General features: G+C 41.5%; 1 protein-coding gene and 1 long non-coding RNA gene across 2 annotated transcripts in view; one reads left to right on the plus strand and one right to left on the minus strand.

The window, feature by feature from the left end:
- Positions 1-1,111: 1,111 nt before the first annotated feature.
- On the plus strand, positions 1,112-10,806 carry LOC132523708 (uncharacterized). Its single transcript, XR_009541618.1, has 3 exons — positions 1,112-1,206; positions 3,886-4,032; positions 10,479-10,806. It is a non-coding gene; the product is annotated as an uncharacterized LOC132523708 (long non-coding RNA).
- RIGI (RNA sensor RIG-I) overlaps positions 5,263-17,557 on the minus strand; it is a 28,926-nt gene continuing 16,631 nt past the window's right edge. The window contains 4 exon segments of the mRNA XM_060155189.1: positions 5,263-5,628; positions 7,210-7,351; positions 14,898-15,049; positions 16,730-16,900. Coding sequence (XP_060011172.1) covers positions 5,330-5,628; positions 7,210-7,351; positions 14,898-15,049; positions 16,730-16,900 — 764 coding nt within the window. The 3' untranslated portion in view covers positions 5,263-5,329.

Consider the following 17,557-nt stretch of genomic DNA (forward strand, 5'->3'; position numbering starts at 1 on the left):
ATTCTGCTGTGTGTGTGCCCCTCGTTTTGGGATATGTAGAGCAGAGCAGATCTCAGACTGCAGGATCCTGAAGCCTGGATGACCTTCGAGTTCTCCTCTTTTTGTAACCACGTCAGTAATATGCAGGTTAAATGGCTGTGTTGAACCTCATTTGGGAGCAAACAAGAAGGTAGCAATAGCCTGGTAGCAGTAGCAATCATGTAGTCTGGTGAACGGATCATAATTTTTTTATTTTCATCTAGGTTATCTGCTCATTTTCATCACTGAAGTCATTTCAGGGCACATGTCTTAAGCTACTCCAGCTGCCATAATGAAATATCATAGGCTGAGTGACTCAAACATCAAAAACTTATTTTCTCACAGTTCTGGCGTCTAGAAGTCCAAGATTGAGGTTCCAGCAAATTCATTTTCTGGTGAGAGCTCTCTCTCTTCCTGGCTTACAGCCAGCTAGCTTCTCACTGTGTCCTCACATGGCCTTCCCTTAGTGCATGTGCACGGAGAGAAAGCACGAATGAATGAGCTCTCTGGTGTCTTCGTCTTACAAGGGCCCTACTCTTGTGACCTTTTTTAACCTTAATTACTTCCCTAGAGGTTCCATCTCCAGAGTCACAGTGTCCGGGAGGGCTTCGACATGAATTTTGGGGGACAACATTCAGTCCATAACAGGGCACCTTAACAGCTTACAAATTAATCTTCTTGTAATGAATTTTAAGTCTCAACTTTAGCACTCAGGGTTTGTGCGCTGGTCAGTAGAACACCTAGGATCAAATCCTGTCTCCACCTCTTCCCAGATGACGGACAAGGCAGGTTATGCAGCTATGACTTCTGGAATGGGGTCTCTTCACTTCTGGACTCCCCTCCTCTACCTCCAAACACACTATCTTGTTCATTGATAAAATGTCTCAGCCAGTGTCCCATCCTTGCTCTCCACAAGGCTGAACAAATAGACCCCTTTTACCTGGTTTCTCAAGAAGGCACTGGGCTGCTTACTCTCCAGATTAGAAGTGTGCTGCTCTATGCTAGACCCAGCCCCTCCTTCCTCTCTATGGGGTTCCCATCTCCTTTGTTCTTAGTTTTCCAAATCCATTCCTGTCTGATCCCTCCTAGGGAAACAAGCGCTCCTTGGTGGGCACAGTGAGTTCACTGACCAACTTTTTTAATGCAGCAAATAAGCACATGTGTCTTTGGCTATGGGACAGCCTTCGTGTAAGTGAAGAATAATCTAGGAGAAGGATATATTAGTCATGACTCTTAGTTGTAGTGTTAGAAGCACAATTCAAACTGCCTAAAGCAAAAAAAAAAAAAAAAATTGGCTCAAAGAACTTGAAGAACACGTGTGGCCATGGCGGCAGGTCTGATTGGATCTATGACTCAAACAGGTTCCTTCCCTATCGTTTCCCCTCTTGCCCTTCATTTGTGACAGCCTCTTTCTGGGGCGGGCCGTGTGCGGGGGGATATGGCCACCGGCAGCTCTGGGGTCACAGTTAATAATTTGTGGTTGTAGAGATCTGTCTCCCAGTATTCCCCAGGCTAAACATACTGGAAGTTTGCTAGTCACCTAAATGAAGAACCTTATTTTTGGCACAGTTGGCCTTTCAGGGTTGAGTTAGGACAGTGTGGCGCACCCTGCAGGTTATGAGGAGCAACGGAGAGCTGCTTCTGAAAAACAGGAGCCAAGGTTCCACTGGCTACCTTCTTTGGAAGTTGTTAAATGTCATGACCACAAACAGAATTTAACATCCAAGTAGTTTTTGTTCACCCAGACAGCCTAATCATTGTGCACAAAGATTATAGAGTTACAGCTGATATTTTTAACAGGTTTAATAATTTGCATCCCCAAAACTGAGATCTACATTTTAAATACAGATTTGTTGAGTGGAATTTAGTTTTATTACATAATATAATAAAAGAGTTACTGGTATGATCCTGAAATTAATACTCCAGTTTGGTTCTGGTTGTCTAGTCAGCATCAGGACTGAGTATCTGCTACTGTGCTTCTACAGGCTGTTAACAACGTCCCATGAATAAAAGGGGTCCAGGGTCAGGGTATCTGGTAACCACTGGGTTAAACGGGCCTTATTACCACAGAATTGACATAAGGACACACAATGGCAGTGTGTACTGGAAATCACTCATTTGAGGGGAGAGGGGGCAGCAGACAATACAGAATCCTATCTGCCCACAGAACTGCTTTCTTCAGAGCATCTCACAGCACTTGGGTTTCAAACGACACATGTGAGGAAACACTGACCTGATGGCTTGTTTTTAAATTCAAATAATAATGTCAGTTTTAAGGGTGGGAATCAGTTTACTGGCCTTGTGACACAATCAGGCATTTGACTGAAGGTGACTTTTCATTTCAGGTGAAAATATCACAAGGTGAGCACTGGTGGGGACCACAGAGTTAACAAGATGGAGTGGTTGTTATCAGATTATATCAGAACCACCTGAGGAACTTCAAAACGTACACGTGGCTAGACACACCCTGGCAGGATGTTCTAAGGGGGCTGGGCATGTGCCATGAAAAAGACTCCCCAGTTGGTTCTGAAATGCAGCCTTTGACCTAGAAATCCAACGACCAGCATTTGGACATCAGTTAAGAGTGCGCAATTCTTAAAACCCTACCTACTGGTTTCTTTCATTCAATAAATATTAACCAAATGCCTACTCTGTTCCATGCTCTATGCCTGCAATGGCTTGACTCCAGGCTAAAGTCAAACAAGGAAATTATTTTTCTTGTTTCAGCTTTAGACTGCATTCTTCTGTTGGCTGTACTATTCACCTTCATCCAAATTGAATTATTTAGATACTTGCAAGAACTTTTCTCAAATAGATTTCCAGTGGATGTTGTATACATCCTATTGGAGTCCTTAAATAGCAGCGTCCAAAAAGGGCACTCACATATACAAAGAGATACTTGTTAGATTGGGATTTATAAGAAATATATATTTGGTCTTTGTCCCTAGTTTCTGGCACAGAGCTCCTAAAACCCTTGGAATTTCGTGATAAGAGCAACAAAGGTGTCTCTTGTTATGTTAAGGAGCGACTCTTGGACCACCCCTAAGGATGGGGGCTGGTTACCGGAAAAACAACCTTGTGATTAGAGGGTTAGACCTTTCAGTCCCACCCCCTGACCTCAGGGGAGGAGAGAGGGGCTGGAGGTTGAATAAATTACCAATGGCCAATGATTTAATCCATCATTCTTACGTAATGAAACCTCCATTAAACCCAAAGGACAAGGTTCAAAGAGCTTCCAGGTTTGTGAACACGTAGAGATTCAGAGAAGACACAGAAACTCTGAGCCCCTTCCCCAAACCTTACCCTATGCATCTCTTTCATCTGGCTGCTCCTGAGTTACTTCCTTTTATAATAAACCGATGATCTAGTAAGTAAAAGGTTTCTCTGAGTTCTGTGAGCCTCTCTAGCAAATTAAGCCCACAGAGGAGGTTGCTGTAACCTCTCATCTGTATTCAATTGGTCAGAGGCACAGGTAATAACAATTTGGCTTCTGAAGTAGGGAAGAGGTGGGGCAGTTTTGTAGGACTGAGCCCTTGACTTGTAGGGATCTGACGCCATCTCCAGGCAGATAGTGGCAGAATTGAGTTGAATGGTAGGACACCCCGTTGGTGAATTGCTTGGTGGTGTGGGAACAAAGCCCATATTAAAACTGGTGACCAGAACGTTAATACTCTAATAAAATATAAATGGAAAATGAATAAAAATTAGCAAGCAAGTTGGCTTAAATAACCCATTTTATTGTGTCTTACTAAGAATACTATTAATAACCATTATCAAACAACTACTATGTATATCAAGTACTTTATGTTATTTCAGTTAAAAACTCTCTACTAACTCTTACAGGTACGAGTTATCCTTGTTTCGCAGATGAAGAAAATTAAGCCTAGGAGAAGTTATGTAACTGGCAAGTTCTCTGACTCTCATCAGATCAAAAGGAGGAAGAGGTGGCTGCAGCAGGTCACCCCACTGATCTCCAGGACTGACCTGGGGGTCTGGGTGGCCTCCTGGACACCAGTAAGCCTTCAGATATAAGTGCTATCTGAAAAGAGTTATGCGACCCCTTATGCTGAGCATATTAACATTTTATGATGTTTGGAGGTTTGTTAAAGCCATTGATGGTCCTAGTGAATTACAAACAACTAATCTGAATCTGTTTTAAGAAGATGCTTAAATTACTACAGAGGCTATCCTGAGCGGAACATAAAATACCTTGGCCTGGATGGAGACAGTAAAACTCAGGTAGTTGTCCCCATGTCTGGACATGGGAAACTAAGCTCTGGAGCATCAGCCTTGTTCAATGACACAGGAATGCCATTCGGATATGTATTCTAAGTTTTTAAATAGAAAGGACAGCCAAATTAAACTGCCTCTTCAGTATCATCCAAGGGACCTACCTGAGAACAGAGTCCTAATGTTGACCATCAACTATTACTGGAAAATGGCTTGAAATGACCATTTGAAGGGAACAATGGCACAGGTTAAGAAAACAAATTAATCGGTCAAGATGTACAGTAAACCAAAAGAACAGAAACCAACTTCTCAATGAGTACTGTATTATTTAAATGCCCCCATAACTAAAAATTGTCCACTGTAGAATTTTAAGATCAGATGCCACACATAGAGAACACAAGTGTATGTGACTATTATGCCTGTATGTGTATATATATTGAACCTTTGGAATTACCAACGTGTAAAGGATCAGCAAAAAGGAGCCAATAGAAAAGACTGGGGTAGAGTTAGAAGCGCTAGTGGCCAAGAGGGAGTTTCAAGAAAGGAGTATTCAACAGGGCCAAAAGCAGCAAAGAGGTCAAACAGAGGGAAGGACTAAGACGTGCCCAGTGGATTGGGCCACCAGAGTCGCTGGTGACCTTGACAAAAACAATTTCAGTAGATTATTAAGGGCAAAAGCCAGTTTACAGTAGGTTAAGGAAAGAAAGGGAAGCATGGGAAACCTTTCAACATTCCATTCACTCATTCATTTATCTCAATGTGTACTGAGTGGCTAGCAGTGCACACTGGCAGTGGGTTCTGAAGGGAAGAATGGCAATAAGTTAAGCCTTTTTCATTTTTCCCAAGCTCTACTGACCTACAAAGTGATTCACTGAGTGCTGTGATTCATTCACTCATGTTTTATGTAAGTGATACAGTACAAACTGCTGAAAACAACAGAAGTTAAGTGATATATACTCAGTACAGTACAAGCCTTAGGGAAAATATCCTGACAGTGGTACAAGTGATCTGTGATTCACCCACTGGTCTAATTTCTTCCTCACTCAAGGTCACCCCTTCCCTGCAGACTGAGGTCCTGAGCTCAAGTGGACATTTCTGCAGCATCAAATGGGATCTTCTCAAAATGAAAGTCCTTCCACTTTGCATACAGTGTCTGAACTCCAGTTGCAACATCTTCCACCACAAAACTTTCAGTCTTTATAACTGGAATCTCAAATACCTTATACTTCACATGGATTCCCCAGTCATAGCTGCAGTCCTCCCTGGCACAGAAGATCTTTGCTCTCTTCTCAAAACTCCCAAAGCTCTTTGGTCTGGGGTGTAACTTACTCACAAAATGCTCCCTGAAAGCAACTCCAACCATAGTGAAATGGCATTCCTACGGATGAAGGGATCGAGTAGCATACAAAACAGAACGTTAGAACCAGAACATAACTGTGATTTAAAAAAAAGAAAACTCCACAATAATCAGAGATGATGAGAAGGCGGGATCCCAATTCTTTTACAGATGGAGTAAGAAGGAAATGTGGATTTGCCTCAAGGCCAGAGTAGAATCCACGCAGCCTGACCACCAGTGACACAGGTGGAGGTTAGGGTGGAGGTGGAGGTGCAAGTGAGGGGGCAGGGGACACCTCAGGAAGAGGAGGACTAAGAAGTTTCCAGGCAACCTGGCTCCCCAAAATAGATACTCCTTATTAATTCAGAAACAAAGAAGTATTTATTGAAGATCTGTGAAGCCTGAGTTCACCAGTGGCCCTGACAGGAAGAATCCAAAGGATACAGAGAACAACAACAAAGGGTCAATGTGTATCTGAAGAGGCTCAGGGACTAATGTGTCCACTGGCCCCGCCCCCAGTCAACGTTAGAATAAACCTGAACAAACACCACAGTGCACAGAACAAACGCAGATCCTACATAACCAGTCCCTCGGGAAAACATAGTCTAAAAGGGCCATTTCAACAGAAGATCACCCAAATTGGAGCTGAAAGGACCTTCCTTTTACTGCTAAAGAAAAAGACTCAGAAAGGTATGGGAACTTGCCAGTATTACCCCTAATATGCTTCTTGCTCCAATGTTGGACTGATTAAAGACTCAGCTTTCTGAAGACTAAACAGAACCCTAAAGTAATAACTCATCATCTGACCCGGCCCAGGCCCTCCACCCTCCCCAATCGGCAGCAATAGTTACATCCAATTTTTGTCTTTGGAGATTTTTCTAACCCTTATCTAAGAGTTTTAGAAAGCTACCCTGCAGATGTCATGTTTTTAAAATAAGGAGATTTTGCTTCCATTGTAAAAGTGATCCATATCCTCAGAAGAAAGTTTAGAAAACACAAAATAGTAGAAAGAGAAAAAATCATGGTATCTCACTGCAAAATATTATTACATTTTAGTATACTTCCTCTAGCCTTTTTTGGTACAAACATAAGTGGTTTTTTGGTGGTGGTGGTGATGGTGGTATTGCTGCTATTATTTTGCACTGCTATGATCATAGCATATTTACTACTTTCTATCCTCGTTAATTTTCCCACTGTACCATTAGTTTGTAAGAAGTTTTTCATTATACTATATAAGCTTCCTAATCACTTTGTTTAATAAACTTTATTTTCGAGTAATTTCAGATTTACACTGAACTACAGGTTTTACCACTTTTTCTAATAATATCCTTCATCTGTTCTAGGATCTAATCCAGGATACCATGGTGCATTTAGCATAACCATTATTTGTAATGGCTACGTAATATATAATTAAGTAGCTGTGCAGCAATTTTTAAGCTATTTCTTTATTGTTGAACATCAAGGGTTTCTTTTAAACTTTTTAGCCTTTTAAAAATACATGGACCATGGCCATGATAACAACAGAATAATAGTATTCTTACTATAAATATCTCACTGATAGATAATAAGCTTTAATGAGTGCTAAAAAATGACCCAGTGCTATTTGTTAAAAAGACTGCCTATCTCCATCACTCTTATATCAGCTGTATAACATGCAAAGGTTTTGCACTTTCTGCAGAGCAGTTTTTTATTTTCCTTATCAAGCACAGGTTTTACTTTTCCTTGATTATCCCTGATGAATTTTTCATGAATCTGTATCTGGCAAACCTAGATGCAAAAAAACAAAACAAACAAACAAAAGAACCTCCTCAAATATGTAATTTGAATATAACTAGGATATATATATACACACACATATATATGTACATAATCATTCATTCTTATACAACTTCCATGAACATACAGTACCTGGCTTTGTTCATAAAAATCTCATAGGTAATTTTATTGATTCTCCTAATAGGAGAATTCTTTGTTAGTTAATGTTTAATTGTGGCCTCCAATTAGCCTTTTAATATCTTCATCAAAGATGCCCATAAAAGCACTAAAGATGTCCGTGAAATAGTGATGTGAACCATGCTTTCCACTTTAGTAGTTGGTAAAACTTTAAAAATCCTTCACAGGGACTTCCCTGGTGGCACAGTGGATAAGAATCTGCCTGCAACGCAGGGGACATGGGTTCGATTCCTGGTCCGGGAAGATCCCACATGCAGCGGAGCAACTAAGCCTGTGTACCACAACTACTGAACCCACGTGCCACAACTACTGAAGCCCGTGTGCCACAACTACTGAAGCCCACACGCCTAGAGCCCACGCTCCACAACAAGAGAAGCCACCGCAATGAGAAGCCCGCACACTGCAACAAAGCCCGCACACTGCAACTGCATAGCAGCGAAGACCCAACACAGCCAAAAATAAAATAAAATTAAATCTTTAAAAAAAAAAATCCTTCACAAACAGACATATGATATGCATTAACTGTTTCAGGAATAATTACACCCACTCTCAAGGCATAAACTCACTGAATGGAACAGTAGGCAGAAGAGTCCCTCACCACCTAAAATCTTTTTTCTCTCTTCCTTTCCAACCACAGAGAGTATTGTTGAATTACAGTAAAATTAAATGTCTGTATAGGATGACCACATTCTATCTCAAAATTTAGGCCTTGGCTAAGTACAACTAAGAACCCTGGACATTATATATAAAATAAACATAAGATTCTGTAGGGTGAAGAGAGGAAGGCAGACCAGCTAGGAACCTTGGGACCCTAGAAACAACATGGTAGTGAGTTTCCTGGGTTTTCGTTTTGCCTCTTATATCCCAGACATGGAGCTGAAGAAGCTGGCAACCAGAAATGACTATGGGGACAGACAAAGAAATCTCAACAAAACCCTATCTCTCTAGTTACTGGTCAAAAGACCAGGACAGGGGCAGCCAGCAGAACAGGGGCAGCCAGCAAGACAGAAAACTTTCAGACAATAGCTGTTCTACCAAACACCACAGGAAAAAACAGCAACAACAATAACAACAACAAAAAATCCTGAACCCTGAGGCTAAGTGTGGAACCTAGATTTCCACTCTGCAGGTCTGTTAACAAAGCACCTCAACACTCCCACCTGCTGGTGTCAGAGAAAGCCAGGATTTTCAGTCCTGCCAAATGGTAGCCCCCCTCACCTGTGGCGTCCATGGAGACCACATGAGGGGCCAGAACTCCCATCCCCATACAGCAGTAACAAGGAGCCTCCCCTTGCTGGTATCAACAAAGGCTGAGTAGGAAACCAAGACTTCTACCTTTACCTGACAGTGATGAAACAATGTCCCCCATCTCCCCTGACAGAATGATATCAGAAAGAAGCCAGCTGACACAGAACGTTAAGTAAGATCCCAAGTCTCATCATATAGTATGAAAATCTCTGGGTTTTGATTAAAAATCACTCTTCATAGCAGAAACCAGAAAGATCTCAAACTGAGTGAAAAAAAAAAGACAACCAATTGATGCCAACATGGAGATGACAGAGATGTGAGAATTATCTGACAAAGATTTTAAAGTAGCAATAATAAAAATGCTTCAATGAGTCATCATAAACACTCGAAACACGAACAAATATAGAGGCTCAACAAAGAAACGGAAGACATAAAGAAGAACAAAATGGAAATTTTACAACTAAAAGATACAATAACCAAAATAAAAAACTTAGTGGATGGGCTCAACAGCAGAATGGAGAGGAAAAAGGAAAGAATCAATGAACTGGAAGACAGAATAATAGAAATGACCCAATGCAAACAACAGAAAGAAAACAGACCAAAATAAATGAATAAATAAATAAATAAACAGAGACTCAGGGACCTTTAGGACCATTTAAAAATATCTAACATTTATGACACTAGGGTCCTGGAAGGAGAGGGGAAAAAGCAGAGCTTAAAAAGTACTGGAAGAAATAATGACGGAACATTTCCCAAATTTAACATAATGTAACATAAACCTACAGATACAAGATGCTGGACAAATCCAAATAGGATAAACCCAAAGAAACCACACCAAGACACATTATAATTAAACTTCAGAAAACTAAAGACATAGGAAAGAATCTTGAAAGCAGCCAGAAAAAAACTGACACCTGACCTATAGGGGAAAAACAATCTGGATGACACCAGATTTCTCAGCAGACACTATGGGAGAGCAGAAGAAAGTGACACAGTATTTTTCAAATGCTGAAAGAAAAACCTGTCAACGCAGACGCCTATATCCAGCAATATATCCTTCAAAAATGAAGAGGAAATCAAGACATTCTCAGATGAAGGGAAACTAAAAGAATTTGTTCACCAGTAGACCTTCCCTAAAAGAAGAGCAAAAGGAAGTTCTCTAAACAGAAGGACATGATAAAAGAAGAAAACTTGAAACATCATAAAGGAAGAAGAAACATGGTGATTTCCACAGTATCAGCTGTAGAAGGATCCGCTCTGTCCCAGTGGTTTGTGGCGCTGCCTCTCTTTTATCAAGTGTTCCAGGTGGAACCAGATAGCCTAGGTGCAAACCCTGTTCCTACCACTCAGCAGCTGTGTGATTTGGGGAAAGTGCCTCAGTTTCCTCAATTATTATACAAAATGGGAATAGTAATAGCATTTACTTTGTGGGCTGTTGGGAGGTAAGGTGAGTTAATAATTGCTCAGGGCTGCCTGGCGTAGCTCTAATGCTCCTTGTTGTTAGCCTCGGTCTGTTAGGCTAGTCTTTTGCTGAGAACCATGAAAATGTTAATGATGGTGATTTGTACTTTAGTATTGGGTAGGGCAATACCCATTCATGAGTTATTTTTTCAGAAATGTCATAGCTATTTTCATTTATTTATTCTTCTGTATAAACTCAGGAACCATTTTACCAACTTAAAATATCATTTAGGGCTTCCCTGGTGGTGCAGTGGTTAAGAATCCGCCTGCCAATGCAGGGGACACGGGTTTGAGCCCTGGTCCAGGAAGATCCCACATGCTACGGAGCAACTAAGCCCGTGCGCCACAACTACTGAGCCTGCGCTCTAGAGCCCGCGAGCCACAACTACTGAGCCCACGTGCCACAACTACTGAAGCCCGCGTGCCTAGAACCCATGCTCTGCAACAAGAGAAGCCACCGCAGTAAGAAGCCCGCACATTGCAACGAAGAGTAGCCCTCACTTGCCGCAACTAGAGAAAGCCTGCGCGCAGCAACAAAGACCCAATGCAGCCAAAAAGAAATAAAGAAATAAATTTTAAAAAATCATTTATACTTTGATTATGGGTTATGATAAACCTATAAGAGAATCTGCAGCAAATGCACATCTTTAAAATATTCAGGCGTTCCATTCAAGAGCATGGCATTTCTTTTGTCTTAATCTACCTTCTATCTCTAAGTAAAATTTTTTTAGTTGTCCTTATTTACACTTCAAACATTTCTGGTTAGGCCAATAGATGTAGTAGTTAAACAGATGGGCCCTGCCAGCTCCACCCCTAACTAGCTGTGTGGTCTACTGACACTGAAAACTTCCATGCCTCTGTTTCCCTCCTGGAGCATGACATAATAAGAGGCTCTACCACATGGAACTCTGTGAGGCCCGTTGATATAAATAAACAAGCATTTGCAGGGCTTGGTGGAGAGCCCATGTTCTGCATGTATGAGTCACAGTTATTGTTGTCACTGTGAATGGAAATGTCCCACCCCCATATATCTTGTATTGGTTACTGATCATCCATAGAGAATCCATTGATCTCTAAAGCACTTCAAATTCAAATAAAATTTGATTTAGATTTAAAAATTTAGGCCTGGAATATAGGTTAGGAAAACAATCAAAATATGATTTTCTGTCCCCCAACTCCCCACCCCATCCGACTTGAAATTACCTTCATTGTTTTTGTAAGAATAAAGGATGCTTAATGCTTCCTATTTTCAATTCAAGTTTTCACTGCCGTAAAACTGTTGCATTATGTATATTTAATCCCGTTATTTCCTTTGGGTAAATTTCTAGAAGTGAAATTCCTGGGTTACATGATATACATTTCCCTATGAGCAATTTTAATTTCTTTTTCTCAGACACGGTTCTGATCACTACCTAATGCAGGCTCACGGTGGGGGGGATTTGATAGGAAAGAGGGTAAAAATATAAACTTGCCCTTTGGGCATCCAATTAAAAAAAATCACTTATATCTAATGATATTCAATTATATACTAAAATTCATTAACTATTAATAACCTCAAATATTTTAAATGTCACTAAAGGCAATAAATATAAATCCTAATAAATTAAAACTAACTATTACTGCTATACTGAAAACTAAGTAAAACTCAGTAATTGGATAAAGAGGTTCAACCAAAGTCACAAATTAAGTCTAGAGCACACTGCTTCCCCATTGCCCACCTGTGGTTGAGAAGCAGCCTAACTCCCTGCACTGAGGTGGAAAGAGCGAAACTATGAAACCCCGATTGCGTGCAGTCATGGGTACACATCACGTTGGAAGTTATTCCGTCAAATTGAACTTTCAACCCATAACTTATTCTCTACTCATAAGAAAGGAAAGTAGGCTTCCTCATTTTGATTTCAAATGACCCTCCACAACTAGAACTGTGAAAAATATCCTTTATACTTTATTCCTCCAGAACGAAATACTACCAGATCCTGAAGCTTCCATCATAGAAATAAGTTCTTGGATGATTCTGGGCTCTCTACATGTTCAGATGGCTGGAGAGTAACCAGAGATTCCCCAAGGGCCACAGTGCTCTGGTGAAGGTCAGCCACACGTAGACAATGGACAATGCAGCTGTGGGTGCAGAGAAGAGAGTGTACAGTCTCCCTCCCCCCTACCCAGGGATTACCCTAGAGATCTCTGAACTGGTTCCCTCTCTTCTGCAGAGTTTCTTTGATATGAAGGGCCCAGGTGCTCAGATCCAATGCCCAACCCTTAACAAAACACCAGAGAAAGGGAGCTTACCCCAAGAACCATAATTCCTTCTAGTTTTAAGAGCATACCGTTTTTCCCTAACTTATTATACACTTCTCCTAAGCCTTTGAAAGCAAGGTCTTCTTCTTTCAACAGAGCAGTGGAGGCTGGTCACCAGGATAGGACAGGGATGACACCAAGACTCTGAGCTCCCAGCTGCCATGGCATTGCCAGCTGCCAATGACTCGTGGCCACACTTGTGCTGGGCCCTTGCTGATTCTTTACCACCTCTGCCGGTTTTTGATCTGTGGGTGTTAGGGGAATCCCAAATGCTATTAAATAGCCTAATTCAACAGATATTAAACCATTTTCTCCTCACCCCATTCTATGGCCTGGTGTACTGCCTACAAAAGAATGTCTATGTGTTTGTTCCAGCCTCCGTCTGCCTCAAGACTTTTACTCTATTGCTTCTGCCACATGTGAGTGTAAGCACCTTGTTACTCAGTGGGGGAGATAAAGAATTATGCCAAAGCTAACATGGTTTTAAAGCCTTTATTAGCAGTGTCCCTGTATGCTACAAAATGGAGAAGTGGCTCAGTGAAAAAACCCTATCCTAAGTAAAATTAAGGAGGGAAATTAAGAGGAACTAAAGAATTGCCCTTCAATTCTGTTCAGTGAAAGTGTGGAAGAGGTATTTTTAAATATCTTGTTCTCCAAACTTTAGGAAGAAATGTTCTTTAAAATGAGTCAACGCTGACATAACACTGTAATTTTTTCCTAAAATAAGTATTAGTTTGCTTTAGATCATTCATTGCTTCTCAATACTTTTTTGAGCTACAAATTATGACTTTTCAAAATCATGAACCCTATGGAATCAGTCTACTAAATTGTAAGACTCATCTTCATGAAGTTTAACGTAGGCCTCACGCCTCTGTCCAGTAACAACTCCCATTTTTGAGCACTTATTTTATACCACGCACTGTAGGAAGCAATGCATATGTCTCACTTTATCCCCCAAACTACCCTGTGAGTCAAATACTGTTATTTTCCCAACTTTACAAACAAGGAGAATGATGATCTCAAAGAGGAACTACCTGAAGTCACACATTTTGTAAGTGGCAGAACTGGGACTGGAACCACTGATCCTAATGTTAAAGCTCCTGCCCCAGACCTGCAGAGTTCAATGCTTCCAAAGAGTCTGAGATAAAATCTCTGCAAATGGTCTGCAGAAAGCATGGGTGTATGTGTGTGTGTGTGTGTATGTGTGTGTTTCCCCAATCTGCCCCCCATTTTTCTGTGTTATAAAGGAAATTACAACCAAACTAAGGTCACTACCGAGATGCTGGACTGAATCAGTGCGCCACTCCAAAGTTCACACGATTATCCATACCTACGTACTTCCAACACTGGGCACACCTCCCAGGCACAGTGCACTGGAAGCTTTTCCCTGAGAACTCTGGATGTTAGAGAGAGAGAGATTTGAGGAAAAGACTAAGAAGAGCTGTGTCTTGCAGTGTTAGGGTGTAGTGCTCATAATGAACTGTCAACTTAAGAGCAATTTTAGCTCAGTTTGCCTTTTAGATCTAAAAACATAGTTTCAGGTATTAGCACTAATACAATATATTTTAACTCACTGAGACTCAAAGCAGAATGAATCTGATGCTCACTACAGGGTGAAATTTTAAGCATAAACTTATGGTTCTAAAATAACACTCTGGGGATTTCCCTGGTGGCGCAGTGGTTAAGAATCTGCCTGCCAATGCAGGGGACGAGGGTTCGAGCCCTGGTCCGGGAAGACCCCCACATGCCGTGGAGCAACTAAGCCCGTGCACCACAACTACTGAGCCTGCACTCTAGAGCCCACGAGCCACAACTACTGAGCCCACGTGCCACAACTACTGACACCCGTGTGCCACAACTACTGAAGCCTGTGTGCTGCAACTACTGAAGCCCATGTGCCTAGAGCCCATGCTCCACAACAAGAGAAGCCACTGCAATGAAGCCCGCACACCGCAACAAAGAGTAGTCCCCGCTCGTTGCAACTAGGGAAAGCCCGCACGCTTGCAACTAGGGAAAGCCCACACGCAGCAATGAAGACCCAACGCAGCCTAAATAAATAAATAAATAAATAGAAATGTTAAAAAAAAAATTTTAAAGTAAAATAAAATAACACTCAGGGAATTCCCTGGCAGTCCAGCGGTTAGGACTCCACTGCCAAGGGCGCAGTTCAATCCCTGGTCAGGGAGCTAAGATCCCACAAGCCGCACAGTGCAGGGAATGGAATGGAATGGAATAGTAAAGTAAAATAACACTCAGAGCAATATGATAACAGGTACCAGCCATGCTCACAAACAGGGACTGTTTGTGACTTACAGTCAGATTCTGAAAGAGTAACACAAATACAAAGACTTACTTTTTCTTTAAATACTGCTTCATCTCACGTCTGCAGGCTTAAAATGGAGTCATTCATCATTTTTTCTTCATATATGCTTATTTTTTCTTTTTCGATTACATCGGCATTACTAGTCAGAAGGAAACACTTGCTCCCTCTTGCTCTTCCTCTGCCTATTAGAAAATAAATATTTTATTTGGTGTCTTTGACTTAAAACTCTGATAAATCTGAGAATATGAGAGAAATAGGGGTATTCCTAAAATTCAACTTTGGTTCACTGAATCCCACTTTCTAGAAAAGCTGAGCTGGTAGGGTGTGAAGTCTAACTCAGGTGTGCACCTGCATATTAAACATTCGGATAAACAAGGAGCCCACCTTAGGCAGGCTTCCTCGGGGTCTCCATGGTACAGTGTGACTGGACAGGCACATTATTGGAAATACTGCTTAAAGACAATCTGGCATGAACCCTCAGGATGACATGGTGAGGGCCCCAAAGATGAATAATAAACAGATGGGGAAATGGGGAAATAAGATATGTTCACAACCACCGGAATATAGGTGGAAAATGATAACTGCTATAAGAAAGATGGATAGGGAGGGCTTCCCTGGTGGCACAGTGGTTAAGAATCTGCCTGCTAATGCAAGGGACACGGGTTCAAGCCCTGGCCCGGGAAGATCCCACATGCCGCAGAGCAACTAAGCCCATGTGCCACAACTACTGAGCCTGAGAGCCCGCAAGCCACAATTACTGTGCCCACGTGCCACAACTACTGAAGCCTGCGCACCTACAGCCCGTGCTCTGAAACAAGAGAAGCCACGACAATGAGAAGCCCGCGCACCACAAGGAAGAGTAGCCCCTGCTCACCGCAACTAGAGAAAACCCATGCACAGCAACGAAGACCCAACACAGCCAAAAAATAAATAAATAAATTTATAAAAAAAAGAAAGATGGATAGGGACTTCCCTGGTGGTCCAGTGGATAAGACTCCGTGCTCCCAATGCAGGTGGCCAGGGTTTAATATCCCTGGTCAGGGAACTAGATCCTGCATGCCACAATTAAAACCTGGCACAGCTAAATAAATAAATAAATTTTTTTTTTTAAAAAAAGAAAGATGGATAAAAGGGTCATGGGCATTCAAATTAGAGATTATTGCTAGCTGGGAGAATTAGGGACAGGTGATGTGGAGGCAGGAGAAGAGGAAAAACAAAGGTCAGCAGAAGCAGTACTCGTACAATTCCTTCAAAAAGGAAGAAATGATACAGTCAGGTAAGCTGAAGTGGCTAATGAATAAAATGGAAGAATGCGGAATAAGGTTGGAAAGATAAGTGGGTGCTGGATTTTGAAAATGCTTTAACACCAAGAAAATGGGGGAAACACTGGAGTTTCTAAACAGGCAAGGGACATGCTCAGAGCTGTTTTTCTGGAAAAAAGATGTGGCAGCCGTTGTTATGGAAATTAGAAAAAGTAAGAGAGACCAGTTAGGAGACTGTCTAGTTCAAGTGGGACACAACTCCTTGGAGTGTCTCTTCTGGAATACAGGGAGCCCACCAGCACCTAAGCACAACCAGAAAAGGTCCACATGTGACTGCCAAAGCGTCAATCAAAGTTGGAATTATCCTTCAATAAATATGTCAGCCAATGTCGGTCCAGTAATCAGTATTCATTGTGAACAAGAACCAAAATGGAGTATATGTTAGTGGACAAAACTGTAGCCACCCAGTCCTGACCAAGTAAGCCACCAGGGTCCACTGTGCCATTGGTCACAGTAAAGGAGAAAGGCTGGAATGACAGACACATTCACAAATCAGATAAAATGGCAGCCACTTAGTAATGGTATGAAAGCTTTTCTTACCTCTGGTTTGGATCATTTTGGCGACATTGCCCACATACTCATATAGGAGGACCAGATTGCACTGAGCAATGACAATGCCTCCATCAGCAACTGAGGTGGCAATCAGAATCTTGTTATCTCCGTCAGTTCTGAATGCATCCAATACACACTTCTGTACTGGGAGGGTCATTCCTGTGTCAGAGTCAGAAGGCAGGTATAACTCACCAAGAGGGAACTTTACCCTTGAAAAAATAGCTATTAATTATGGAATACTTACGACATGCCAGGTACTGTGATAAGTGCTTTACATTCATGATCTTACAACAACCCTTAGCGATAGGGCCTATCCTTGTCTTTGTTTTTGAGAGGATATTTAAGGTGGGATCCAACAACTTGGACTCTGCCACAAGTCTGCCTGACCTAAAATCCCAGCTGTGGCAACTACTAGCTATGTGGCTTTGGTCATGGTATATCAAAACAAATACTGATTTTTTTGCAAAAATATTAACAGCTAATTTTAGCACATTTGCACACGCACAGCAGTTTTCAGCTAACAAGACCGTTTCACATCTACTTACTCACTGGAATTTCACAAGGCCATTTTAGGTTGATGCGGCAAACGTTAAGATTCCCCTCTGTTATAGGTGAAGATCTTGACGTTTTGGAGGTATAGTAAACTGACAGCTAGCTAGCAGCAGAATCAGGCTTTGAATTTAAGTCTAGGATTCAGCAGTATGCAGTTCCCAGCCACTGATACACTGAGAAGGAAAGAATTTCAGTGGTCTCCACCTCAGAGTTAATAGAATTTATATATATATATATTTTTTTTTTTTTTTTTTTTGGCTGCAT

Source organism: Lagenorhynchus albirostris, chromosome 7 (assembly GCF_949774975.1).
Source record: "Lagenorhynchus albirostris chromosome 7, mLagAlb1.1, whole genome shotgun sequence".
NCBI classification, from domain to species: domain Eukaryota; kingdom Metazoa; phylum Chordata; class Mammalia; order Artiodactyla; family Delphinidae; genus Lagenorhynchus; species Lagenorhynchus albirostris.